This window comes from Pelmatolapia mariae, linkage group LG7 (assembly GCF_036321145.2).
Source record: "Pelmatolapia mariae isolate MD_Pm_ZW linkage group LG7, Pm_UMD_F_2, whole genome shotgun sequence".
In the NCBI taxonomy this organism is placed as follows: Eukaryota; Metazoa; Chordata; class Actinopteri; order Cichliformes; family Cichlidae; genus Pelmatolapia; species Pelmatolapia mariae.
This window is the reverse complement of record NC_086233.1, coordinates 60,752,323-60,779,348: the sequence shown is the minus strand read 5'-3', so window position 1 is coordinate 60,779,348 and position 27,026 is coordinate 60,752,323. Positions and strand designations below refer to the sequence as shown.

Here is a 27,026-nt window from a genome sequence, read left to right as displayed (position 1 = left end):
TTTCTCGTAGGAGGTTAAAAAAGGCTATTGGACGGGACTTATGAAACGAATGTCAGCTGAATGACAAACCAGGCCAGGGAACAGTAGTGTAAGACTTTGTAGGAAAGCTTTCAGACAGTCACCGTGGAAAGCTACTTTAAATACATCACATTTACTGACTTGAATAGCAATCCCACTAAGCACAAGAGTGCTGAGCACAAATATGAAAATGATGAGTCGCAGGGAAAAAAAAGAAGAAGCATGAATTGTTGGTGTAACGATGCAAGTCTCCTGTCAAAATCAAGGCAGAGGGTTTGAGGCTACAGATCAGTGTGCTTATGTAAGATGCAGCAAAACTGGCTTCCAGATCTCTGTCAAAATATTGTGAAAATTCTGTACTTTTTAAAAGCTATGAGACAGGGAGAATATTGGCCAAAAGATCAGAGTATTGGCTCCAGTTGTTGGTGTTTTTTAGGATGCTTGTTGTTCTACTTCTAAAGTAATCAATGTCTGTTCACCAGATTCTGCCTCTGGCTGTCACCGGTCATTGCAGATGAAATCCCACTCATTACCACCCTTAACATATAAAAGGCTTTACAATCGCTGAATCAGGAGCTGCTCTTCTGAATGCAGAAACCATGCTACTACATTACAAAGCATTTTCTTCCTGTACTACTTACTCATATCCCAATGAGCCCAGCAGCTACCTGGGGGGACCCCCTCGAAAAAAAAACAAGTCTTCCTTTGCAGGCGAACACCGACCTAATAAAGATTCCTCTTTTTCTGTTTAACAGACGACACAGTATTGATAAGAAATACAGTGTTTACCTGTGGTTAATTATAGTTAAAGATAAATTTAATCAGTCTTTTTTGGAACATACATTTGAAAGATGACAAATAATGCATCCCTCAAATGGAATACCCATGGGTTATTTACAATGCAAAAAGAACCAGAACAGTACTTTATGCAAATAGCTGTGCACCGCCTGTGATGTTAACTCCCCCAAAGAAAAATATCCTACCTAGAGGATATTTACAATGCACGACAAGCTTCAGAGCATTAGCCTCAGAATTAGATTCAACAAAACAATACACTTAAACTTTGATTTACTGAGGCTCTTCTGGTGCTGTCAAGCAGCAGCTATTCTCAGCATCAGGTGCTTTATTAACACACCAACTTCCTCGAGACAAATGGGAGGCCAAGTCATGTCTTGTTTGACATCGTTTATGACTGTGCATCATCTTCTATTATTGGCTGAAAGCCCTTAGTCATCCTTGCAGGGGGGTGCAGGGGGATGGGGTCCTGAACAACCCTTAGCAAATGAGAGCTTGCTTTCATGCAATCTTGTAATTCCTCAACCAACACTGGAAACTTCTTCTTTTTCTCTATACCCTTCTTAAAGCCCCACCAACCACCACTAACCTCTCCTCTTTTCTCAGCAGTTAAGGCTGGCTATGGGAGGTGAATAGGTGGCATTTCTGCAAACTAATAGCACTGAGGAACAGAGCTGGTAGGCTGGGGACCAAATCCCCATGGTTACCCTGGAGCAGCAACTGCCTTTTCTGTCTGGGAATAAGCCAACAGGGGACTTGAAGGAGACAAGATAAGTTAGGGGCGACATCAGTGAAGCACACCTTTAAATCACATACCTTAATCTAGGCACCGAGCAGTTTTATGTTTTAAAGTGTGTGTGGCATTAAGTGGGAAACAAATTGGCATAGAATACTAACCATCCACTACTTCTTAAGTGCCCCTGAGCAATTCACTCAAAGTTAATTTGTGTGTATCTGTGATGCCTGAACTTGTCCTTTCTCACCTCTCCAGTTGCATAATCTTGCTGTGATATTATGGGAACAATGGCTTAACGACAAAAGTCCCACACCAGCTAGAGTTTAAGAAAAAACCTCAACAGTAACAGGTAGTTATAACACACAAGTGTGACTAAAAATGCAACAGGCCAAGTGGGAATAATTACAAGCATCTCGGTTGTTAAGGACAATGGGTGGACATACAGCCTTAAAATAACAGATTGTATTTTATTTATTTTTAAAGGCTACAGGCCTGAAGCCATGTGAAAGATAGTGATCGCTTCTTTGAACCAGTGGTCAGTCTATTGAGCGTTCTCAATGGTTTTCACATGCAAAACTATGCAAGACTAAAAACCCGTCCTGAACTACATCCCTAACTTTGTCCTGCTGGCACAAATATTATTGAGCTGTGGCAGCCCTCTAAGTCATTTTACAGATATCCAAGTTATATGAAGACTGGACCTCTTGGAAAGACATGTCCTCGTTTGACTTGACCAAAAGGGGGTCATTTACACCAACTTTCTTTCTTAATCCACCTCACCACAAGTCATAGCCAGTGACCACCATCACTAGCTATGACTCATGCAGGTAGTGATGAACCAGCCTGGTCCCAATTAGTCCTTTCTCGGTTCTCCCAGCAGCTCCTACAAGCGCATTTCCCAGAGAAACATTTAACCCTCCCCTTACCTTTGACTTGACTCTCGTACTCCGTGATAATTTCTTTATCCTTTTTAAACCTCGGCGTGGACATTTTCCGTCTTCCTATGTCCGAAACTTGTTGTAAACTTCTTGTATAAAGAAAAAAAACTGTCAACAAGCGGGATCCTACAGCTACCGACGCATCCCAAACAACACGAGAAAAATGAAAGCCAGGGGAAGAAGGACCGAGATTTTTTTTAAGACTCTTAGTGGGATTTAAGTCTGCAGCGGGACTTGGAGAAAGGAGGAAACGTTTATCGCTTCATTGTTCTTCTTCCCTCAGGATACGCGGCGGATACACGGCAGGGCCAATGCGCAATCCTGCTCCAACCAATGAATCCTCTCAACTATCCGAGCAGTCGGCACAGCGCGACAGCGCTGCTGAAACCACAGAAGAAGAAGAAAAAAAGACAATCGCGCAAGTTTAGGGTCCTTCCGGCAGAAGTAGTGTCAACAGCATGTCCGAAGGGCTTGGAAGTCGGTTTGAATGGTTAAGAGTCTGCGCCGCTTTGGTGGTGGTTTCCAGTTTGAGACCCACACATCCACACGTCCCCCCCTATGCTCGCTCTCCCTCAACGGTTTCTCGCCCCCCCACCCCCGACCCTACAACTCAACTCCCAGCAGGCGAAAAGGCAGACAGGGCAGGCAGGCCGACTGCAGCACGCAGCAGCTGGAGGTAGGAAGGACAGGGAGGGAGGGATCTCCACAGTAGTGGACATCCGCGCCCTGACGGACACTCCTGCTGCCAAACCTGAAGGCTTTTTGTCCTTATTAGGGACAAACTACTTATACGTAACTTGAAATAGATGTCAGATTATATTAGTTTTGCATTCAATATTTTTCTTTCTAAATCAAAACAAAATGACGTTTTTTGTTTTTTTGTTATTTACAGACATTAAGTGCTCTACAGGGTAGACTAAACGTGTGGCCGCACACCTGTGCACAGCTCTAGCTGAAATACAGCGAGAAACCCCATAATTCCTGGTAACGACCACGCATCAATATATTCTTAGCTATTATCGATCTGTACCCTATACATCTCAAATACACTAGTTTGGTAAACATGCAGAAGTTTCTCCTCAGTTTTACGGCATGTTTCGTGTTTATTAGCTTATGTGAAAAGTAAGTTTCCCCACATATACATTTTTTTATCAACTTCAAAAAGCGTCTGCATTAAATTTCACTGGAGATCATCGCATCCACTGACATTTAGCTGGTCCACAGTGCCATCTGCAGGCACAATGAAAGCACAACCTCACATTTCTGTTCAGGACAATGCTCCATTTATTTTACTGCACTGTCTTTAAAAAAAAAGAAAAGAAAAAAAAAGAAATCCACACACACATGCAGCACAGAACTGAAATAAATATAAAACAGCTGATTTTTTTTTAACCACAAAGCAAAACATTTCATCCCAACCACATCCATTTGCAAGCAGCTCACAAAGAGAAAAGATTTAAAAAGGATATCGGGGTGTTAAAAATGGTGCAAACACATTACAATCTCTTCTACACATATTATTTAGTGTTTCCTAAAAATCACAATAAGAATTACATAAAAACACATAAAACATACTTAAAGTAAATTAAGGGTTTTTTTAAAATGCAAAGGCAGTTCATAATTCTCTATCTCTAAATGCCTGTACATTCCACAGTTGTAAACATTTAGATGATGAATATACTTAAATATCACGAGGCCCCTTTCTGACTAGTAATGGCAGCTTTACAACTTTACTACACACATAAATTATTTTTTAATAACCTGCGCCAGAATATTGAAAAGAACATCACCACTTTCACTAAGTCAGTAGTACATCACATTTCTCCACAAACCGTAAAATAAATAAAATCAGTTTTAACCGTCACCCACCCCGCTGATATTTAGAAGCACCACAGTCAGCCGTTTTTGAAGAAGGTCTCTTCGATGACCTCGGTGAACCTTTCCTTCATCTGCTGACGAAAGCTGGAATACCACTCCAGCAGCCTCCTCCTCCTGTCCACCCTCTGCTCCTGTGTCACCCCTCTCTCCCTCTGCAAGATGGCTGGGAGCTCCTTCCAGTCGCTGATGAAGATGAAGGGCGCCCCTGCAGCTTTTAGGAGTCGTAGCGGGGAGCTGGGCCCTGCTGCACAGCTCCCAGGTGTCATCACATCTTCCACTACGGGCACGGAGCCATAAGAGCAGGCCTCGTAGATGCGGTAAGACTCTGTGTTGATCCCAACTGGGCAGAGAGTGAGCTCGCTTTGGGCCAGAGCTGTCTGATAGCGTCTCAGACTGTCTGCTGTCTCCTGAGGGAGCCACCTGTGGCAGGTAAGAAGGGGAGATATTTCAGTCAACAGTTTAAGCTACCCTTATAAACACAGAAATATACTATAATATTGTTCCATGTAATTTACATTTAGAACTCAAAGCTGTCTCACCTCAGCTCCATTTATTATTAAACAAGTCAGAAGAGTAAACTTAAATGAATAGCTACTTCTTATCCATTTTTACCAGGTAATAATTTCTCTGTGTCTGACATGTTTATTACTTAAAACATGTGGTAAACTGACAGTAATATTAGTAACAGACCATAAATCATTTTAAGCAAAAGGTATCCACTGTCCCATCTTTCACATAACAGATTGCAGAGTTTTCAATAAGCTGCTCTGAAGTGTTTCTTGGTACAAAATTGCCATAACCTAAATATAAGTGGAAAACTGAGCACATGTCATAATTATCTATGCCTATATAATTAGGGCTTGATTATCTTAAAGGCTTAATTTTATTATTTACTTTCTTTACTTGAAAAGTATCTGAATGCCTTAGATGTTCACAATAAAACCAGGGAACAAGTGTTTGTGTTGATGTGGCAGCGTTCAATGATTTAGCACATCAGTTTTTCTTCATATTAAAAGATTTAAACCAGCAATGGGATTTTCTTAGATGAATGGCTTAGATGAATTATCTGTGGGGGTACACACCGGATAAATCAATCATAACATAAATATTGCTAGCTTTACAAAAAAAATATCACATAAATTCTTTATCAGCACTTAAATTAGCATTTATCTTGCCAGTTGTTTGATCTACGCTACTGCGTAGATTACTGATGAACCACACTGCACTGAAATTGACTTAATTAGCAGTGAAGACTTATTGCAGTCATTCTCCTTGACATTCCTTAGCATAATCCTCTTTCTTATTCATTTTTCTTTTTCTTTAAGGAGATTTTGGTCGGATTCAGTTGATTTGCCCTATATTTTGCCCACATGTGGATTAAAAGCTTAGACCTCTGTGATGTCTAATTTTAACCAAAGTCGTTTGGTTCCCTAAAACTTAAATAAGTATTGGATTTCACTATACAAAATTAATAATTTGAAACCGCTTGACCATAAAGCTTACTGTAGACATTAATAGTTTCACAAAGATACACTGGGACGGCCTTAGTGGCAAGATGTTCTTTATACTATTCTAAATATCTCAACTTTTTATCCTCTTGTTATAGCTATGTTATAGCAGAGTCAGCCAAAGTAAAAATAATCCAGCCAATAAAAAAACTAAAAGATTTTATTCTTTCAGATAAGGCAATGAAACAGGTAATAAATAATGACTTACTTTTCCCTCCCAGTGGTGATGCAATCCTTTTCCAGGCCAGACTGTGTCAGAATATGCATGAGTGTTTCTCTGGAAGAATTTTTGTAAACAGTTCCTAAGAAATTGCAGAGGTATGGCCGGTTGGAGGTAATTAACTGGGCATTAGGCCTGATCATTGGAAACTGTCTGTATCTGTACAGAGACAAAATTGTGGCATTATATTAGACAGCGTTACTAATTCAAAGCGGAAACATGACACATACACACAGATTAGACAATAAGCGAGGACATACGTAGCAACACCAAGAGGCCACTGAAAGACATCCTTGTCATTGACCCAGGGGCTATCATACACTACAAACAGGAGGTCCACAAAGCCACCATTTCTCTTCAGATGTGGGCTGATCCAGTTGTTGTTGCAGTGCTCATTGCCCAGCAGAACCACGGCAACGTGAGACACTGTATTGGACTGAACCAGAGTTTGGACGTGCTCCAGCCACCGTGTGGAGTAAGTGACTTTTTGGTTCTCGCGGCCATTGAGAACCAAAACCAGACTATTCATGTCCAGAGGCACATGACCCTGCACCACAGCAGGACCTGTGTAGAAACTAGAGACAGAGTGATTTACAAGGATGGGGTCACATTTTCTTCAGTAAATATGTAATTAAGGCTCAAATGCAAACTATATGTTTGTGCTTTTAAACTTTCTATCTCTGATCTGTTACCTGAAATCAATCTTCCCTGACTGCAGCTCCCCCTCTCTCCATTGTGCTACCTTGTCAGTGGGGTTGAGGGGGCCCTCTAAAACATGTTCCCAAAGGTAAAGCCCTGTAAAGAAAATAGATAGACGAATGACGGTTATTCTGTAGACCTCCAAGTATGAGATAAAATATATGTAAAACCATAATATCTTGACACAGTGCAAATTATTTCCATTTTTAGATGACATCAAAACCTCCTTTCAGGCTGTGACACATTAGATCATGACCTACCTATTGCAGCTTTCCCCCATATCTGGACCTTGTATCTTTTGGTTTTTTTCTTGTCAATTTTACCCAGGTACTGTTTGAAGGCCTCTCTCTTTTTGTTCAAAGCAGAGTTGTACTCCACCTGTTCATCCTCCCACGGATTCCACTCATCAGCAACGTATGGAGCACCGCCATCCCTGACACCACCTACAAACCCAACACAGCGTTATCTATTCAATTTTTTTCCACACGAAATTAAATAAATATCATTTTTAATTATCGGCTCCTGTTTTCAGGCGGCCCTCCTGCTCCGTGAAATTACCCGATTGTGCTCCCGTCTCTTTCTTCACCACCCTGTGAACGCGGGATAGTACTTTGGTGCTGAAGAAAACATTATACGCAGCATAGAGTGAAAACGCTACATATGCAAAAATAAGGAGAAGGAACAGCTTTCTTTTTGGTATTTTCATTGTTCTCCCCTTTTTTCTCAGGTTACCATGGTGTATGTAGCTCCGTTTCTGTTGCAAGGACCCTTGTTTACATCACAAGGACCCCTGGATTCAACTGACGGAGAAAAATGCCTGTACTAAAACATTTGTGTTTAGTTTGTAGGCTTTAGGGTCAAATTATCGTAACGTGTTAATACCGACATTAAGTTGAAGAAGTCAGACAATATTTAATAACGATTTTTTTTGTAGAGGAGAAAAAGAAAGATAGTTAGCTTAATGCGGAACTTTAAAAAAGACGGGGACAGTTTCCGGTACAGAAGATTAGAGTGCTACACGCAAGTTTCATACCGGAGATTGTACACGCAAGGTCGTGTCCCCAACTGTGGGGTCGAGAAATCTTATCTTGGGCGAAAATGATGTCCATAACCGCTCGTCCCGGGGCTTTTTCCCCGTTTCTCCAGACAACAAAGCATGCACTAAAAACTTTGATGTCTCCGGGAGCCAAAGAAGTGGCGGTTGTTGCTGGTAAGGCCCAGTGACGAACGTTATTAATGTTAGCCTGGATTGCTAATGAGCAGCATGATGTGAGGATAAAAAAACGCAGTACTGGCGTCTTAATTATTCTATAACATTTTAATGCTGTAAAATGTGAAACCTATTTTCGGAGGCTTCTTGAAAACCAATCGTAAACAAGTTGTTATGGCTAGCATGGAAAGGTAATGGGTAATCTTTGACCTGACTGACAAATAGGACCCGAATAACGGCGTAGTGGAATAAGAAAAGATGACAATAGAAGGATCTAAAGAAATATAATAATATATATTTAAAGAATTTCATTTGCATGGAGGTGGTTACATAAAAGACATTTTTTAAGCCTCATACTTGCACAGTTTCCAATTTGATAACTGTGAACAATGGTGCCTCGGTTTTGTAGCAAAATGTTTTTATTTTCTTTGTTTTGTCAAAATATAAAGATGTCAGCCTAGATTTCTATTATTTATTCTAGATATACCTAACAACCCGATGTTGTATAATTATCAGATTATCATATAATTCTAAATAAATTTTTCAAGCAGCTGTAGAACCACAGTAATTGATTTTTTTTCCTGTTTGGCCTTTCACCATGTCAGATTGTCACTATAATGTTATTATAGTTTCAAGAATTTACAATTGTTATGTGCATTATGAACACGAGGCTTACATTTTTAGTATCACCACTTTTTTTTTATACCTGTGTATCAGTTGACCTAATTTGAAATTCCTTTTTCATTTCACTTCCATTTTATATGTATTGCATGCATTCATATTGAAAGGAACAGACCCTACAATATTAAAGGGAAAACCCCAACAATGAGACATGAGACAACAATGAGTATGTACAAGCATTTAGGCAAAAAAACAAAACTCAATGTAACATTAAGAAAATGGAAGAACCAGGCTCAGTGAGCAACAACTACCCACTACAAAAAAGGAGAACACAAGGAGACAGCATAAAACACAGACTTTAAGACTGAAGTGATGAAGAAGTGCTCAGTACAACATTGCCAGTCCACCAGCATGCTGAGTCTTTGACGGCAAAACTAAGGGATGGTTTCACTTTTAGGGATCTTTTAGAACAACCATATAAAGAATTACAGTAGGTTAGTCTCAAAGTACCAAATGGCTGCAAAATTAGGACGTGTGGAATTTACAGCATGAGCTCAAAAAGTAGAAATTTAAAGATTTATTTTTGCCAAACCAAAGTCATTCAGTTTTTAGGGTCATTTGAATGCACCAGAGGTTATTGTCATTACAGTCAAATATGAATTAAGCCTCAAATTAAACAACACTTTTCTGAGTTGTTGAGTTTTTGACAGAAAATTATTATTTTGTGAGATGATGTATAGTTTACTATCTGTTTATTTATCTCCTGCCTGTGTCTTTGAAACTTATTTGTCGCTTCAGCTCCTGGAGGAGTCCGCCTTGCACACACAGACATCAAGATTCCAGACTTTTCAGACTACCGACGGCCTGAAGTTATGGACCCCAACAAGTCCTCCCAAGAGAGCAGTGAGGGAAGAAGGGTATTCTCTTACTTGGTCACTGGCGCTACCACTGTGGTGGGAGTTTATGCAGCCAAGACAGTCGTCACCCAGTTCATCTCCTCCATGAGTGCATCTGCTGATGTCCTGGCCTTATCCAAGATAGAGATCAAGCTGAGCGATATCCCAGAAGGCAAAAACATGACCTTCAAGTGGAGAGGAAAACCCTTATTTGTCCGTCACCGTACAGAGAAGGAAATCGCCACAGAGCAGGCAGTGAATCTTTCAGAGCTGCGTGATCCCGAGCATGACAAGGATAGAGTGACCAACCCCAAGTGGGTCATTGTTCTTGGTGTGTGCACCCATCTGGGTTGTGTGCCCATTGCTAATGCCGGAGAGTACGGCGGCTACTACTGTCCCTGCCATGGCTCTCACTATGATGCTTCAGGACGAATCAGGAAGGGACCTGCTCCGCTTAACCTAGAGGTTCCCTACTATGAATTCCCAGATGAAGAAACAGTGGTGGTGGGATAAATACAGGAGCTCTGCCTCGGTTCCTCTCTGTAATATGTATTTTCTGATGGCTCCCTGAGAGAATTGGGGTTGTGTATTTACTAATAAAGAATATTATATCCAACTGTATTATTGAAATCATGGATTTTTTTTTTCAATTTTAACTGTGTTATTTTTTCAGTTCATTATGTTGATATCATAAAGCAATTATACTTTAATACTGGATCTTAAAAAGAACTTAATCTACTTACACAAACAATTTTTCACCACTTTATTATTGGGCCAGTGACACAACAGTAGAAAAGCAAAGATAAATAGACCAGAAGAAAGTTTTTATCAGAAATGACTAAAGCAGGAATGAAACCATGTAAAATACAGAACCAAAACACCCACAACAGGTGTATAAAGCTATATTTAAAAATACATATGCTTCAAAAATAACTTGAGACTCTAGTGTGAATTTTAAACTACATACATTTAATTATCTGACAGCCAACTCTCTTATTAAGGATGTCTGGAGGCACTTTCTTAAAGGCGATTCTTCATTCACGCTGATAAAAGGTTAATGGAGAAGGTATATGTCTATAATATAGAGCAGAATCACAATAAAATGGAAGTTAAGTGGAAGTCTTTTTGAGCACTTGAACCACTACTCTACATGCTATATGCACATATTCACACATTCTAAAGTCTATGTGTCTTATGCCTTTGCGCACTTTCATGAGAATAATAAGCACACACACACTCACAAAAATGCTCATGGATGCACTAAGAGCAGCTTAGGGTTCAGTATCTTGCCCAAAGACCCCTCAACATACAGACTGGACGAGCTAGGATAAAATCACAGACCTTCAGATTACTAGAATCCTATGCCAACCCCAGCATGCTAGCTTAAGTGTGTTAGTGCTCCCAAGGGTTAATAAAAGACAGATCTACAATGTTAATGCCCAGATGGATTCAATGCCAAGGAATAAAGACTGCTATGCCAAATGCCAAGTCCACACTGGTTTTATTTTTTATTCAAAGTGTACAATATGCTGTATACAGTTGCTGGCAAATCTGCTAAAATGTAAAAAGGTTGGTAATTGATGTAATTATATCAAATCTTTATATTACACAGCAGAATTTTGGCTTAGTCAGTTCACAATCCTTATGTAAATCAGATAGTAGACTGGACAAAATCAGAGTAAATGCACAACTCCATCAAACCTAAAATTCACTATGACTTAAAGCCAGACTTGATGATCGGTGCAGTTAAAGACAGAATAAATGATACAATAAATAAGTAATAATTGCACTTATCAAAATAAATTACCCAGCCATACAGCTGTTTTCATCAACATATGTAACATTTATATCATACAGAATTTAATTAAGAGTCTTTTAAGTGTCAAAAAGCAGTTCACACTCATCAGAGAACATCCTCCTCTGCATTTAGGCTTCTGTGTCACAATATTGAAAGCGACTAATCAACATAGTGCACCTCTGCCTGGAGCTCCTTGGTGATGTATCCAAGAAGAGCAGCCGTAAGCTGCTGCTTCAGAGTTGCGTTGCCCATGACGAGAGCAATCAGCTGAGCCAAATCAGTCCACTCAATGTCTCCCAGGATTTCCATGAGATCATCATAAAGCTTCTGCTTTTCCTGAGGGCTGAGCTCCATTATGATCTGTGGAAGTGGTTTGAATTGACCACTGGTCAGCCAGCAGCCCAGAAGGCCTCCAGCAGCCCCTCCTACAGAAGATCAAAATTTCAAACTTTTGAGATAAAGCAATAATGCTGATCACTCCAAAATAAACAGCTTAATGCCAATACATCAGCATTTATGATGAATCTATATGATTAGAAATGGTTCCTAAAGATAGAGGAACTGTTGCATTGTTCCACTCACCTACAGCTATGCCAAGAGGACCCCCAACCAATCCTCCAGCAAAGGCCAGCGCCCCAGCTGCTGCTGCTCCTTTCCCGGAACCTTTTACTGTGGTCTTAACTTGCTGATTGGCGGACAACTCACAACACAGCTTCATAACATCATCGATTCGTGGAGACATCCTGTGGATTAGATTTGCGATTCATAAAACAATTGCAACATTTCAGCAACACAGGCCCATAAAAGTTGAAAGGATTTGAAATTGTGTTTTTATTTAGAAGTGCTCCCTCATAATTTATTAAATACTTTCAGTTTCACAAGATTGGGTACAGCAGCAGCATTGCCAACATTTCAGCAGGTTATAATTGAAAAATAAATTCAAAATTAAATAAATGAACAAAATACCAACACAGCTTAGCTCATCTTAAATTCCACACATTACTTGCTAAACTTTAACAATAAAACATTTAACATTTTAAATAGCTAAAATAAGAAACTTCAGACGTAATTAAATCAGTTCTCAATGAAAAAATAACATTAAGCTTGAAAATAAAACAGAACAAAGTTAAAGGTAAATATGAGACAATGAGCAGAAGTGATATAAATAGGTTAAAAAAAAAAAATCAATGACCGGTATCTCGAAAAGCTAGGTTACAAAGGTCTTTGTTTTTAAAATGCTTTGCCTTTATGCGCACTCCAGATAGGCATGCAAACGGTCATACTTTTACCGAGCATGCGCCCTCAGATTGACTCGTGAACGCATCATTTTTATTTCACTGTTAATAAGAGTCTGACACTTCTACTAAAATAAAAAAATGTTTACTGTCAGCTATTGTACGCACTGATTTTTATAATTATATACAGAGTGTTTTTAATTACAGTTAAATTCAACCATAACACCAGAGACTCTCGTCACAATAAATGGTTAAATAAACCATAATTACACATTGAAGTTTAGGAATAATAAAGTCATTAACAACTCAAACGGACTATTTGGGCTGTTGATAATTAATACATTTTGGTGAATGTTCTTGTGTTATGAGACTTCTGGCTTAATGCAAGTTAAACTGATAGTATTATCTATCCATACAGCCGCAATTTAATCACCGTGAGCCCTTATCTCACTTCAACTGATGCTGAATTTGGCGACCTTTACTAAAAACAGTTTTTGAAAAAAAACAAACAATTAACATTATGAATATTCTTCCCGCACGCTTTCGCATTGTTAAGGCGATCAAGAAATCAAAAGCTTCATAACAGACTGCGCAGCTCTGTCATTTCTACAAAACTCGGTCAATTCAAATTAAAGCCATAGCTGCTTCACCATCCACAGTAAACGCTTGGAACATACCTTGCTGTCTATTCAAATCCTTATCGACATTTACTGGTCCTGTTTTTACTATGTCATTCTCAATATTTGTTCAGTTCGGCCGGGCTCCGCATGCGCCTCATGATATATGAAGCTTGCTGTATGACTCTTGTCGCAATGCCTGATGGGAATGGCTAGGAAGTTGCATTCAAGTCCAAAAACTACAAACGTGTAAACCACATTCAGTTGAATTAAAATAGTGTTCAGCCTAAATTCCAATACAAGTTTCAGCAATGTATAATATTTTTAGACTAGCCTAAATTAGTATTGTTATATTTTTCTTACAAATTGTACATTTTAACAGCGTGTGAGTTTATAAATATAGCATATATGGCATCAAGCCATTATAACGTATTCTTAACTTAAATACGTTAAAATATCATTGGACAGTTGAAAATAGTCTTTGATTTTCAGGCCAAATAATCTGTGTTCACTGTGCTTTAAAGGGTAAACTCTGAATTATTAGCCGTTCTTTTTTGTCGCTTGTGTACACCTTGTTTATAACTGGTGTTTCTGAATCAGAATCAGAAGTAGAATACTTTATTAATCCCGAAGGAAATTAGGGTTTCTCATATTTCCAACAGCAATTAAAAGCAACAAAAACAGACTATTTAATTCCTGCCAAACAGCAAGGTTGGGAGCTTGGGGATAAATCATATTGTTGTTATCATATTAAACCAAACTCATTCAACTGCCGTGTTTGATTCACTCGTTACTTCTGATACTTTTATAGGCTTTTATGTGATGTGTGTTTAAATATTATATGTACATTTTCGTGCAGCATCGGGAAGGTGAACACGGGGAGGTTTCCACCTGCTGCCAGTTAAATAGTGCCTGAATGTGCAAATCTGATGTGCTTGTCACTTTGTTTTTATATGCAGGTGGAACAACATTACCTCGCTTTAGATTGTTTACATCTGTGCAGACGTTCATATTTACCCAGAGTACACTGGGAGGAAGAACTGCATCAAGCTCGCTTCATTTGAAACCAAAACGGAAAATGCAATGTTTGACATTTAAAATAAAAGCATTAAATGAGAAAGGAAAGCGATGCATTAATGCTAAAACTTTTATAGTACTCGTGGAGCCATGGTAAAAATAAAGTACACACTTTTTAAATTTAATCATTTTTAGTCACAGGATGTGTGCGCCTTGCAGTTATTAAGTCTGACCGAACCCAAGGTGTTGCAGTGGCCCAGTCAACCTCCATATCTTAACCTTCCATACGCAAGCTGAATTACTTGTGTGAATCCAACACGGACTGATTTTTTAGCCTTACGAAAAACTTGCTGATGTAAACTGGGAGGATGGGCTTGAGAGTAGAAAGAAGCCACAACAAGGTGTGCACTTTGTTGTGACTGTAATTTTACCAGATTTATTCCTATTCACTTCTGTCCACCAAAAGTATAATTGTTTTAGTTTTTTTTCCTTTAATGTTACGCTAATGCTAATTTTAATGCTAAACCAAGTATAAACCGAAGTCTTTTATTTTGAAAGTTCAGACCGGATACCACCCTGGAATAACGGTTGAGTTCTTGGAGTTGGACGGAGGTGCATGGCGCAGCGAGAGTGACAAGGAGTATTGGCTAATCTTCGGATATTCAGACTGTGGATATTTTTGGAAATCATGCAGAAATTCTGAAATGAGAGTGTGAGATGATATCACTTCCGAAAGTGTGGATAACTATCACTGCCCCATTGATGAATACGAGCAGAACGGGTCTCAGGAATAGCTGCTGCTGCATTCATAAACACTTCTTTAGGACTCACAACAGCCCTTGAGCTTTGTTTTGGGGTCACGAAACACCAGAAATTTCTTTTGTGCAAGTGGGTTGGCAATGGCTGAAAAGGGTCAAGTGGATATAGAACACCTCGGCGGAGTTATCAGGCTCCGAGAGGAGCACGAAAAGGTAATATCACCAGTTGTCGCGAAACATTTTGCTGGCTAGTATGCAACGTTAGCCAAGCCACCGTCAGTCACTGGCCACATGGTGCACCGGGAAAGGTCTTGGAACCACTTGCTGGGACTTGCTGAAGTATCTTTTACTGCAGATATAGACAACTGTGCCATTATTGTTTCACAGGTTACACGAAGAGTGTTTGTTGTTTTGACTTTCAGTTTTCGAGAAGCTTCCTCCTTCTGCAGACACTCACATGTTCAAGTTTAAATGTTGTAGGAGGGCGTGCTCAGCTAGGTTCGTTTCTTGGCATTTAAAAAAAAAAAGAATTTTATACCAGTGCTGTTTGCTTCTTTACTTTGGGAAGTAAATTTCACCTAGACACAAAAACACTGTGTTTTTATTTCATTTTTTTGCTTCATTTTTAAATGTATTAATTTTTTGACAGCCGTGTTTGTCTCGTCCTACTTCCTCGGAGTTGCTGACCTACTTCCCTGTGTGTGATGATTGTCAAACTATTATTACATATAACTTCGTGCCTCTGGGCAGTTGAGTCTGCAGCCGGGGTAAAGTAAAAGTGAAATGAATGTTTTATCACAGATGCTTTAAATGTTTAGATTTTCCACCTGAAGACTGTGTAAGTTGCGTAGATTTATCAGCTTGATTCTTACTAAAATTATTTGTCCTGAAATAGGTGGTGAAAGACTGTGAAAGTCGGATTCAACACTGGTAAGCATGAAAGCACCAATGAACTTGAGCACAAAGTTGATTGTTTTTAAAATATACTTGCATTAACTGAGTACACTGTGTAGGTTCTTCATGTTCTAATATTCCTTCAGTGTAGTTTTGAAGTTTACTATATCAGGTTTAGACATCCCCATTATTTTGCCCTATTTTGCACAAACACGCTGTTATAACCAAAATTTGATCATCAATACTTTCTAAATTGACAGATAACGTCAGTTGCTTATCAAGTTTGTGCACACCCACACAGTGATATTCTTTTATTTCCTAATGAAGTGTTTGACCTTTGCTCAGGTTCCAGCAGGCCCCATTTCACAGCACAGATTTTTGACTTTTTATTGTAGGTGTTACTGTTAGTGTTGTCAACAACCCTGGAGTATTTAACAATAAACAGTGCCTGTGATGCAAAACAGCAGGTTAGTGACATGGAAACACCTTAACAGAATTTGGTTAATAAATAGAATGATTGAAGTATTATCAGAGAAGTAACATGTCAGGGAGGGTGACTCTATCTCATTTCTCTTACTTAATACTCATCAATCCTTGCTTGCTATGACCTGTGGGTCTTCAAGGACAGACTTCACTCTGATGTGAAATCAACAAGTTTAGATTTATTTGTTTAGCACAAATTGTGTTGCAACAGCACAGCTGATTAAAAGAAAACTGGCTTATTTTATTGAATGTGCACGTGCAAGTAGTTTACAAAAGGGAAACATGCAGAGATGCCGTATATGGACAAAAATACTGGGCCACTTACGCATTACACTACGGGAGCTGCTCAGCCATAGAAACCTGTGCCATGAAGCTCCGAACGCACAGCTTTTGTGCTGATCTTAATGCCAGAGGAGGTCTGTAGCTGCTGAGTCGGCAGAGTGATGACGACTTTTGTCTACTATGCGCTTCATTACTCATTGTCCTCGCTCTGAAACTTTACATGGTCTGCCACTTTGGTTCCCGAATGCTTTTACTCTATCTAGTAGGAAAGAAATTTATTGACAGTACCACGCTTGAATTCAGTGAAGTCTTTGGAAAGACCAGTTCTTTCACAAATGTTTGTAAATGCATGTTTAGGTGATGGATTTTAAGAAATTTGAATTCAAAGATTTAAAGGTGTGTCCCAGTATTTAAGTGTATATAGTATATTTCACATTGCCATTTGTCGTATTTGACGAAGTTACTACTTTGTTTCAGTGGCAGTAGTCTGTTTTTGTGCCTTGTTATACTACAGGCATTAGGGCTGTGCGATATGACAAAAATCTCATATCCCGATATTAAGAAATCTATCGTCGATATAACGATATAAATTGCAAAAATGTAACATTTCCTGTAAATTCTGTGAATCTCGGGCATCTCGACTTGCGTGAAGTGTTTCCAGCTGGGCGTCGTGTACCTGGAGTCGAGTGTTTTAGCTGATGCATGGAACTATACATTTTTAGACATAAGTTGTAACGGCCACTGTTTTCTTTGTAAGTATTTATTACACAGCATGCTGCGGAGAAAAGTCTGTTCTAACGTTTGAGTCTAAGGTTTATTTTTTAGCACCTGGCGGCTCTTTTTTGCTTCTCATCCGTAAATACTCTGCATCTTTCACGTGACTCGTTTTATTTTGAAAAGCCTCAACAGGATCTTGAGCTTTATTGTGAAAGGTTTATGTGGAAAATAAACAAACGGACACGCCGTGGTTTTACCGTCGTTGTTGCTAACGAAAACGCATAAAAAACAAGCGCTTGTCCGTCCGTAGTGTGGTTATATTAAATATAAGAGAAAGAGAGAACTTTAAGAAATTAATATAGCCACTACAGTGACCATCAAAATGATGAAAAAATATTGCCATAAACAGTTTATTTTGCGACACCACGAAACAAACGATAGCGTAAAATGAAACGATAGACGTTTTTCTATCGTCATCCGATATATATCGTTATATCGAACAGCCCTAACAGGCATTGTAAGCAGACATAGATTAGCAGAGCTGCTAACAAAAAAAAGATGCTGAAAGTATTGCTGCATTTAAGGGAATTGACATGTGGTGTATGCACAGAGAGACATTAAGAGATAGTAGAGCTCTTAACAGACAGATAAAAACACCTGTGTGAGTGGACCATGACTGTGTAGGGGCTTCACTACAGGGTAGATTTGCTACAGTAAGTGCATTTCCATTGATTCTAAGTAGGGGGTGTTAGCATCAGTGTTTTAAGTATTATTGATTAAAATAAGAAAAGTGCATGTCGGTTTTGTGTTATTACATTTATTTTGCATTATGTGTAAAATGAAAGAGAGTACTTATCAGTAAAAGGGCAATAAAACATTTTCTTTTGAATAGATGTGTAAACATTGTCCTGTAAGTCTCGACAGACTCACACAGGTGATTTCATTTCCACTGACTAGGGCTTTTAAAGACTATATGGGCGTGCATAGAGTGTGATAAATATCTCCCTCATGCTCCTATTAGCATTCACGGACCTGACGTGAGATAAATCCCCTTTTTGTTATTATTGATACATTAATCCAGTCCAGTTATACGCTATTCAGTGTAGTTTCTCTCACGTTTCTTTTACACAAGGGTCTGATTTGGCAGAATATTTGCCTATTCCCAAATTAAAAACAAAAAAAGTAAGTAAATTCAAAAGAAGAAGCAGAAAAATATCTTAAAATATGCTGAGGCCACTGTATTGCACTGTGAATCTAAAGGTCCCCTCTCAATGTCTTTATTTATTTTTAAATTTGCCACTGCTCAAAATACTCTTTCTATCCTTCCAACACAGTGAGTGAAGTGTGTGTGAGTGATCTAAAATAATAGACAGTGTACAAGAGAGGTGAAGAATAGAGTACAGACAGGGTGGAGTGGATAGGGATGAGTGCCAGGGGTGATTTGACAAATGGATAGAAGAACGAGTGAAAGGGAAGGCTTACAAGATGGTAGTGAGACCTGCTATGATGTATGGTTTAGAGGTGTTGCTACTGATAAAAAGACAGGGGGTAGAGCTGGAGGTGACAGAGTTGAAGATGCTCAGATTTCTGTTGGGAGTGACCAATAGGGATAGAGATTAGGATATTGGCAGGACAGCTTAGGAGACAAAGCTAGAGGTGTAAGACTGAGATGGTTTGGACATGTGTAGAGGAGAGATGGTTGGTATTTTGGAGCTGCCAGGCAGAAAGGAAAGAGGAAGACTGAAGAGTAAAGTCATGGATACAGTGAAGGAGGATATGTGTATAAGAGTTGGAGGTAGATGATCTGCTGTGGTGGCCCTTTAAAGGAGCACGCAGTAGAAGATTTATGATGAAATTCACACAGTTTGGCTTTTTTAATCATAGCTTTAATCTGTACACTACCATGGTGGTTTTTAAGTCAAGCGGTCAGTTGTTTTTATTTAATTGCTTAAGATTTGCAACCATTTTTATACACACTCCCCCATTTTCAGAGGCTTAAAACTATTTGCACAAACATACTTGTAAATATAAGGATCTTTTTAAATACTTGAATTAAAAAATCCTTTCCAGTCAATGTCTGTCGAAGGACATCATAAAATGCTGCTAGGTTTTCACGCAGCCACCTTCATTTGCTGCTGCTTGTTTGTTTTTTGGGGGTCTCTCCGCCCTCAGTTTTGTGTTCAGTATTTGAAAAGCGGGATCTGTTGGGATGCGATCAGGTGACCGACTTGGTCACTGAAGAATATCCCATCTCTTTACTTTGATAAACTCTTGGGTTGCTTTTGCAGTTTGCTTTGGATCATTATCTGTTTGCAGTGTGAAGCACCTTCTGATCAGCATTTGGTTGAATCTGAACAGAGACTATAGCTCTGTACACTTCACAGTATGTACTTCTGTCAGTAGTGACATCATCAGTAAACACTCCTGGCCCAGTTTCACTGGCAGCCATATGTGCCCATGCTATAACATTGTCTTCACCACGTTTGAGAGATGATGTCGTGTTCTTCAGCTCATGGGCTGTTTCTCTCCTCCTCCATACTTTTTGCTTTCTATCATTGTGGTACAAGTTAATTGTGGTTTTATTGGTTCAGATATATATATTTTTTTAATTTGCAGGGGCTTTCACATGTTTTCTCTAACGTGTAATCTGACCTTTCTGTAGGCCAGATTACATAGGTTCATTTTGTTTGTTTCCCAAGAAGTAGATTCTGTTTTAAATCATTCATTCAAGTGACTTCTTTAGTCTCAGCTGACTGCAGGTTTCCCCACCCTTATAAACAGTACCTATGCACAATGACTGAAACTAGCACCACTGACGAACAATAGGCTGTGAGGCCAGCTTCTTGATCATTGTTTGTTTGCTTGTTTTTTAACCATAATAATGGCCTTCATTCATCAACATCTCCAGTAAACAGCTACTAAATCCAAATTAAAAGCTTATAATCGACTAAAGATCTTTTATCTGTATTACTTGTCATGACATAAGGGAACAGGCTTCACCTGACAGTCAGTCTGCTTGTCAGTTAATCCAACTGCTTGGAAACCAACAACTTATGGATGTAACTGCATACAAAGTTCATAAATGTAAAATTCATAAATCCTACTGAAAATGCATTACAAAAGCTACAAAAAAGTACTGTTGCCTCCATTGCTGTAGCTGTTTACTAATTGGATTTTAAAGTGCTCATTAAAAAGTTTGGTTTTAAACATTTGATTGCAATAGGAGAGTGTAAAGGAGAAAATACTCTTCCAACAGATGACTGGAGTAAGGGATTTATTACCCAGTATGAGGGGGCTGTTGGCAGCACTGCGCTTTCAAATGGGAATATAACACTTGCTGTAAAAGGCATTGGAAGCTGAGCCTGATTCAGTAGTTTATGTTGGGGATGCTGGCATAAAGCTTTGGTAGCTGTGGTCCATTTACAAAGTGGTCAAGTGATTTTTGCTGAGGGAATTTTTTGTTTCTGTTGTCTTTATTGTATAAATATGATAAGAAATTTTAATTAGCTGGTCCTTTTTCTTTTTTCCTTCTTTCTTTCTTTTTTGGTCAGTTTCTCTTCCTATAATTCCTAAGGTTTTACAATGCCCAGTAATAAGAATAAGTAAATGAAAAACAGTGACATCTTGAGGCTACTTTAGCTGCTATGCCACATTTGCCCTCCCCAAATGGAAAACAGGCACTCCCCCTTTACTCCATTGTTTGCTTCTCATTGTTTAAATTTCGACTTATCCCAAGATATGACAAACACACCAAATTAGACAGGATGGCTTCAGAGGAGAGCTGTGGTTTCATGGGAGAAATGTTTTGTTTGCAGGAAGAAGGTGTCGGGTGACTATGAAGCCCTGAATGACCGCCTCAAAACTCTGCCAGATCAACTGTCATATGACATCATGGTGAGTGATGACCTTGTTTAAAATACACAGGAAAGGAGAGAATTCTAAAATACACCAAAGTTCACTCCTATATACACTTTACTCCTTTATTTACGTTTGCTCTACCTGTTTGATTTGACCTGTTTCCCTTTTTTTTTTTTCTTACGCTCTGTTTTTCCACACGTGCAGGTACCATTTGGCCCTTTGGCCTTTATGCCCGGAAAACTGGTACACACCAACGAGGTCACAGTGTTGCTGGGTGATAACTGGTTCGCCAAGTGCTCTTCCAAGCAAGCTCAAAAAATTGTTGATCACAGGATGAAATGTGAGTATTTTCCTTAAACTTTTTTCACTTCTCACTGAATACTTACCGCGTGACGTTAACACAATCTGTCAGTGCTGCTTTTCATCCAGCAGAGGGCGCAAGTGCATCATATCAACATAGCACGTCTGAGCAGATCCTTGAAGGAAAAACTTTAAACCGTGTAACGATTCACCACAGCAGTCATACGTATGCAAAGATGCTACAGCTGTTGGAAGTTTGTCAGAGCGGGTTGCCGACACATTCGACGTGCCTTTATTTCAATGTGCAGTGTTTGCAGGGCTCATGGACTGTGCAGCTTTTGCATTCATTCAGGTCACCGCTGTCGCTGCTTAGGCTGTGAACCGTGGGATAACAGCTCCTACCTGTTCCTCTTTTCTGTGGTCAAATCGGGCCCTGTTACTGCAGCGGCTTTGTTCGATCTCACATCAGTTGTGTGCAGCTTTGCTTCCCTGTGTGTGTTAACCCCGCTGCTCATTTCTAGGTCTGAAAATCTCATATCAAGTCAAATGGGCCCAAGTAACGATCTCTGATGTGAACATTATTAGAATGTTTAGTGAAGCAGAAATGTGCTGCCACAGCCCCATCCGCAGCGCCACCCCCAACCCCCCCGCTCTCGTCCTCCCCCATCTCCTGACCCTGCCCACCCTGCTATTACAGAGCTAAGTGCTGTAATACAAACATAGCTAGCTGAAATGTGTCAGACAGCGGCTGAGTTGTCAGGCCTTCTGTGTTTGACCTTTCCTCACTTCCAGTTGATGCACTGACTGGAGGGGCTCCCGATTGCCATGGAAACAAGGGCCCTCTGCTGCTATTAGTGAAAGGGCTTAATTGTTGTGAAGATTTAATGATCCGGAGTAGTATTCAGGGCAGAAGATATTATCAACTGTTTGTGTCATCATTTTTCATTTTTTTCTCTTCACAACTTGTTTAGGATTTTAACTCTTTACAAGCTGGTTGTCTTTTTTCTTTTTTTCGTTTTGAAGCGTTTCATTGAAATCTGCCTGCTGTCTCTGTGTCTTTTTTCGGCACATGTGGCTTTGTCAGTTTGCCCTCCTAAGTGCACAGTTTAATGAAAATGCATCTGCTGTCTACAGATGTGAAGAATGAACTAGATGGCCTGTCCAAGACGATAAAAAACTTTGAAGCCAGAGTTGGGTTTGCGAAGAATTTGGAAACCATCTCTGCTGTATGTTGCATTACCAACAAGTTGTCTCACACATAAGTTATTGTGCAAGTCATAAATGGGGGCAAAACATTAACTGTAGTGTTCTTGTTCTTTTAGAGTAAAGGCGACTATGTTGACATCAGAGAGGAGGTTGGAAACAATGACTCCGTTGTCACCAAAGGTATCTTTGTCAGCCTTTCTTCTGACCTCATTTCACTTGTCATCATGGCCGTAGAGAAAGCAGTGTAGCTTTTCACCCATTGCTTAATTCTACACCAGAATTAAATTCATATGTAGTCGTGAATAGTTTAAAGGTTTCTTTTTCTGTACGCTTTAACAGGAAAGCAAAGAATAGCTCACAAGCCAAACTCTAAGCCCAAGCAGGATGTCGTTTTTGATTTTAAAGAAGAGGATGAGGAGAATGAGGAGGAAAGCAGAGATAGCAGAAGCAAGAAATGCATTTTGACTGAGGAGGAGCTATGGGCTAGATTGAATGAACTCGAGAAGCTGGAGGAACTACAAGATGAGCAGGACAAGTATGTGAAGATACTTTTCTGTTTTTGTATGAGGATCAATAATCCTGCTCTTTCCATGTTCTTTTTCAAATTTAGATGTTTTGTTTTTTTCCCTTCAGATTATCTGATAATGGAGACATGAATGGTGAGGACACATCATCCTCTTCCTCAGAAGAGGAGAAAGATGCAGATGCTGCGACTCCAGTAAATGGGCTGAGTTTGAAGCCAGGTTGGAGCGCGCTGCCTTCCAGCACAGCACCACTTAGACAGGACAGGAAAGAGGAAGAAGACTTTGAGGAGGAAGAGGAAGCCAGCTGTTTGCCTACTATCTACTTTTCTCACACAGTCGAACCCAAGAAGGTTAGAGCCATGAATAAGTTAGAACATCTGTAAGTCTTCTGTGAGTTTTCTCTTCATCTTTCCATGTGTCTGCCTTTTGCATCAGGTGAGAATAAATACAGGCAAAAACACCACACTGAAGTTTAGTGAAAGGAAAGAGCAGAAGGAACACTCGAAGAGGAAAAAGAAAAATGGCCACAGCAATGGACATGCTCATCACGAACTTCACAAAATCACAACACCAGCAGACATTTACAGGTAAAAAATATTGCAGTTAGACTTAATGAACAAATGAATTTTGCATGTATAAAATTGAAATTTGGCCATAAACAGATTCTGGTTTGAAGTATGGAAAAAAAAATTGGCCACATTGTATTTTCAGTCCCGTTACTACACGTGTATAAAATCAAGCAATACAAACCAGTGAAGAAATGGGTCACTCTAAGGCGCTCACTGATTTTGAGTGCTGTAATAGGTTTGGGGAAATTTCTTCGCTCTCTTCCTGATCAGCTGCTAGTGGCATTACTGCAAAGTAGAAGCATTGAGGAGCTACACCAACTCAGTCACTGTTATCTCAATAACTGAATGTCGACATTGAGAGCATATTCATAGTTGGCAATGCTGTGCTGACTCAGTAACGACTGAGTTATAAACCTGCTTTTGCATTAACATCAGCAAAAATAACGTGTCCCAGGAACTTCATGGAATTTCGAGCAGCTTCTGTGGATGTAAAATTTTGGTGGCCCAGTACTTTTTTCCATATACTTCATGTTTAGCTGCTTTGACTGGTGAAACTGGACTCTTACTTTATTTTTTTTTTTTAATCAGGTTGTTTGTAGATGTGAAAAATGGGGAACCCATACCTAGGAAGTCCATACTGAAGTCACGCAGTCGAGAGAACAGCGTGTGCAGCGACACAAGTGAGAGCAGCGCTGCAGACTTTGAAGAGCGCAGAATTATGGGACGCAGCTTCAGTCACGACGAAGCAACGCACAGCGACACCAGCGATGGCATCACAGAAGAGGACAGTCCCACAGCAGTGTTGCTGCAACCTCCCAGCAGATTTGAGGTGAAAGAGACCTGAATGCTTCAAAGTATTCAGCTCAGAGTAAATGTAACATTTAGAAAAGTTTCAGCATTGAGATTTTTACACTCATTTTGATTAAATGTATGGTCTGCATGATTCAAAGTTACTGCACTTGTGTTATTTCATTTTAAGTAGTGTCCCAGCTTTGGAAAGAGCTTTAAGTTGGTTTAGTATTTGTTACCTGTACACGTTTCTTTGTATAGTTCTTAATCTCATTTTGGTGTGAAAGATTCTGCAATATATCCGAGCACAAATATATGAAAGTGTGATGCAACATCAGTTTCTTTACTGTTATTTCTTTTTTATTTCTCTTTCTCAGGCTTTTTCAGGTACAGTTATAGAAAAGGATCCAATGCCCTCAGCTGTCCCTCATCTGACCATCTCTCCACCAGCTCTGCCAACAATACTGGAGAGGAAACAGGAGGAGGTGGCGCCTGATGTTGCCCCACCCCAGCAAGCCCCAAAGAGGGTGTCAAAGTTCAAAGCTGCCCGATTGCAGCAGAAGTGACTGTTAACAGGCAAATATTCAGCTTTTACATGAACATCTTTTGTGAAGCCTTTGTTTCTCTCTGGTAACTGAACAAAAAACAAACCACATGCTCATTTCTTTGCACGCCTTTCATCCACTGATTTCTGTTTCTGTCTGTGAAGTAGAACACTTAACAAATCAGCCTTTGCGTAACACTGCTTTTTTACGGTTTATTGCAGCCTCTTTTGCTTATCTGCTTTAAAAGACATTCTTCTTTTAGTCTTGTTTAAGACATTTGCAGTCTGTCATACGTTTACCTGTCTACTCTTCTGTTGATCTGTGATATCACCAGGTTAACTCAGACTGTAGGCTTTGCCACATAAGATGAGTTGCCTTTTTTGTTTGTTTGTTTGTTTGTTTTCCCCCAGTATTGATTATTAAACAGAATCAGGTCTCGTTAGCTCTCATTTTACCTTCTCTTGACCTGTCCTACTGAATGTATGTATTCCTTTGTGACAAGCTTTATGTAAAACAGAAAAAAAATATTGATGGAAAGTAAAAGAAAAATAAATGATTTTGACTACAAGTCTTGATTTCTCTTTGTTCCATAAGAGAAAATAATTCTTACTCTCCTACACAAGGAGATGGATCTATATTTCATTTATGGTCTGCTGACAGAGCTTTATTGTGTTTCTGAATATCTTATACCAAAACGTTTTTCTCCAGTTGTTGTTGCACACAGCACAGTAATAATGGGTAATAATATTTTAGTTTTTTTTATTTTTTGCCTGATGCTTAGTGTAAATTGTTTCAGTCTTTAAATAGCTGTTACTAGACGCTGAGATAAGGCTTTTATGAATTATTGTTACTCCTAGTGAATTTCCTGTTATGCAGTGGAATTAGAAGAGCTAAGTAAAGCACCATCCGCCATTGAACTTTCTAAGGCAGCAATAATGCTTCATCAAATCTGGAAGTTAATTGAAAGCAAAATGGCTCCTCCTGTTAGTAAAAAGTCAAGTCTTAAAGGAAGAGAAAGAATTCCCAAGACAAACAAATCGAGGATGTTTTGGGTGCAACACCAACATTTCACTGCTAAAGACCAGAAGCAAGTGTTATTTACAGATCAAAGTCAGAAGTTCATGGTTGCATTAAATGTGCTTAGGAGAAGGATAAACTGTAAAACCACTGCATGAATGTTGAGAAATATGCAGTTCAGAGAACAGTGGGTGAAACAGACTATTCAAAGAATAAAATATGAGACGTATTTTGCAAGTCGTTTCCTAAAACAAAATATTCATTTGTTGTATTTTATATTTTTTTTAATGTATTTTGTTTTGGTTTTTTTTACATAAATGGCCTATTTGAAAAATAACTGCTTAATAAATACATTATAAATTGTGCTCTTTTAAGTAACAATCACGTAACCTTCAAAACTAAGTGACAGTTTCCTGTGACTCTACTTACAGTTTCAAAACAATCATAGGAAAAATCCAAAAGGGCCTCTTTTTTTTTTTTTAGCTGGATGAAGTAGTGAGGGGAGGTGTTCCTGTTTTTAGTGGCCTAAAAGGTCAAAATGCTGAACTCAACTGAGCACCTATTGATTACTAGCACAGCAGCGGATGCACATGTACTTCATCTACACTGAAATGCAGCTTTAATTAAAGCTATGATTTTTGAATTAAAAACTCTATCACTCCCCTTTTAGTTAAATGGTGGGAGTGTATGTCTCTGATAAGAAGCTTTGAAACAGGTCCAGAGGTGACACCCCTCACCCTCCTCCCTTCCAGGATTATTCCTCCAATATGAAAATCCAGGTAGCATGAGACAGATTAGGCAATGCTTAACATGCTAGAGTTGTGTTGGTGAGACACAGATCAATGGTCTTATGTAGGTTAAGCTGCGTAGGTATATGCTGGAACTACATTTCAAAGAA

The 27,026-nt window shown here is 39.2% G+C and overlaps 5 protein-coding genes across 6 annotated transcripts in view; 2 read left to right on the top strand and 3 right to left on the bottom strand.

Moving 5' to 3' along the window:
• Positions 1-3,253, bottom strand: part of srgap1a (SLIT-ROBO Rho GTPase activating protein 1a) — an 80,288-nt gene extending 77,035 nt beyond the window's left edge. Inside the window, exon 1 of one of the 2 annotated variants that reach the window (XM_063480073.1) lies at positions 2,476-3,253. In XM_063480073.1, the coding sequence (XP_063336143.1) occupies positions 2,476-2,539 (64 nt within the window). In that variant the 5' untranslated portion in view covers positions 2,540-3,253. The remainder of the gene's footprint in view (positions 1-2,475) is intronic. The other variant, XM_063480072.1, reaches the window with a different exon arrangement.
• Positions 3,254-4,382: 1,129 nt separating this feature from the next.
• rxylt1 (ribitol xylosyltransferase 1) lies at positions 4,383-7,682 on the bottom strand. Its single transcript, XM_063480074.2, has 6 exons — positions 7,351-7,682; positions 7,053-7,235; positions 6,786-6,888; positions 6,354-6,668; positions 6,082-6,252; positions 4,383-4,785 (listed from the first exon to the last, which is right to left on the bottom strand). Exons 1-6 carry the CDS (start codon positions 7,496-7,498, stop codon positions 4,383-4,385), a joined length of 1,323 nt encoding a protein of 440 aa, XP_063336144.1. The 5' UTR covers positions 7,499-7,682.
• Positions 7,683-7,788: 106 nt separating this feature from the next.
• On the top strand, positions 7,789-10,140 carry LOC134631596 (cytochrome b-c1 complex subunit Rieske, mitochondrial-like). The gene is made up of 2 exons (XM_063480076.1): positions 7,789-8,002; positions 9,422-10,140. Exons 1-2 carry the CDS (start codon positions 7,891-7,893, stop codon positions 10,030-10,032), a joined length of 723 nt encoding a protein of 240 aa, XP_063336146.1. The 5' UTR covers positions 7,789-7,890; the 3' UTR covers positions 10,033-10,140.
• Positions 10,141-10,330: 190 nt separating this feature from the next.
• Positions 10,331-13,356, bottom strand: zgc:112052 (protein C19orf12 homolog). The gene is made up of 3 exons (XM_063481227.1): positions 13,230-13,356; positions 11,900-12,060; positions 10,331-11,742 (listed from the first exon to the last, which is right to left on the bottom strand). Exons 2-3 carry the CDS (start codon positions 12,057-12,059, stop codon positions 11,477-11,479), a joined length of 426 nt encoding a protein of 141 aa, XP_063337297.1. The 5' UTR covers position 12,060; positions 13,230-13,356; the 3' UTR covers positions 10,331-11,476.
• Positions 13,357-14,786: 1,430 nt separating this feature from the next.
• On the top strand, positions 14,787-25,679 carry uri1 (URI1 prefoldin like chaperone). Its single transcript, XM_063480071.1, has 11 exons — positions 14,787-15,157; positions 15,840-15,874; positions 21,136-21,214; positions 21,383-21,518; positions 22,613-22,704; positions 22,801-22,864; positions 23,024-23,219; positions 23,318-23,558; positions 23,644-23,795; positions 24,366-24,606; positions 24,944-25,679. Exons 1-11 carry the CDS (start codon positions 15,086-15,088, stop codon positions 25,130-25,132), a joined length of 1,497 nt encoding a protein of 498 aa, XP_063336141.1. The 5' UTR covers positions 14,787-15,085; the 3' UTR covers positions 25,133-25,679.
• The last annotated feature ends 1,347 nt before the right edge of the window (positions 25,680-27,026 follow it).

What these genes read in the sequence shown, in the direction of transcription:
- rxylt1 (XM_063480074.2), bottom strand. Translation starts at nt 7,498, where the DNA reads ATGAAAATACCAAAAAGAAAGCTGTTCCTTCTCCTTATTTTTGCATAT. An exon ending in AGAGACGGGAGCACAATCGG is followed by an intron (nt 7,236 to 7,350) that starts GTAATTTCACGG and finishes TTGGGTTTGTAG; the next exon opens with GTGGTGTCAGGGATGGCGGT. An exon ending in ATCACCACTGGGAGGGAAAA is followed by an intron (nt 4,786 to 6,081) that starts GTAAGTCATTAT and finishes TACCTGCCACAG; the next exon opens with GTGGCTCCCTCAGGAGACAG.
- LOC134631596 (XM_063480076.1), top strand. Translation starts at nt 7,891, where the DNA reads ATGATGTCCATAACCGCTCGTCCCGGGGCTTTTTCCCCGTTTCTCCAG. An exon ending in AGAAGTGGCGGTTGTTGCTG is followed by an intron (nt 8,003 to 9,421) that starts GTAAGGCCCAGT and finishes TTGTCGCTTCAG; the next exon opens with CTCCTGGAGGAGTCCGCCTT.
- zgc:112052 (XM_063481227.1), bottom strand. Translation starts at nt 12,059, where the DNA reads ATGTCTCCACGAATCGATGATGTTATGAAGCTGTGTTGTGAGTTGTCC. An exon ending in TCCTCTTGGCATAGCTGTAG is followed by an intron (nt 11,743 to 11,899) that starts GTGAGTGGAACA and finishes GATCTTCTGTAG; the next exon opens with GAGGGGCTGCTGGAGGCCTT.
- uri1 (XM_063480071.1), top strand. Translation starts at nt 15,086, where the DNA reads ATGGCTGAAAAGGGTCAAGTGGATATAGAACACCTCGGCGGAGTTATC. An exon ending in CTACAAGATGAGCAGGACAA is followed by an intron (nt 23,220 to 23,317) that starts GTATGTGAAGAT and finishes TTTTCCCTTCAG; the next exon opens with ATTATCTGATAATGGAGACA. An exon ending in AACCTCCCAGCAGATTTGAG is followed by an intron (nt 24,607 to 24,943) that starts GTGAAAGAGACC and finishes TCTCTTTCTCAG; the next exon opens with GCTTTTTCAGGTACAGTTAT.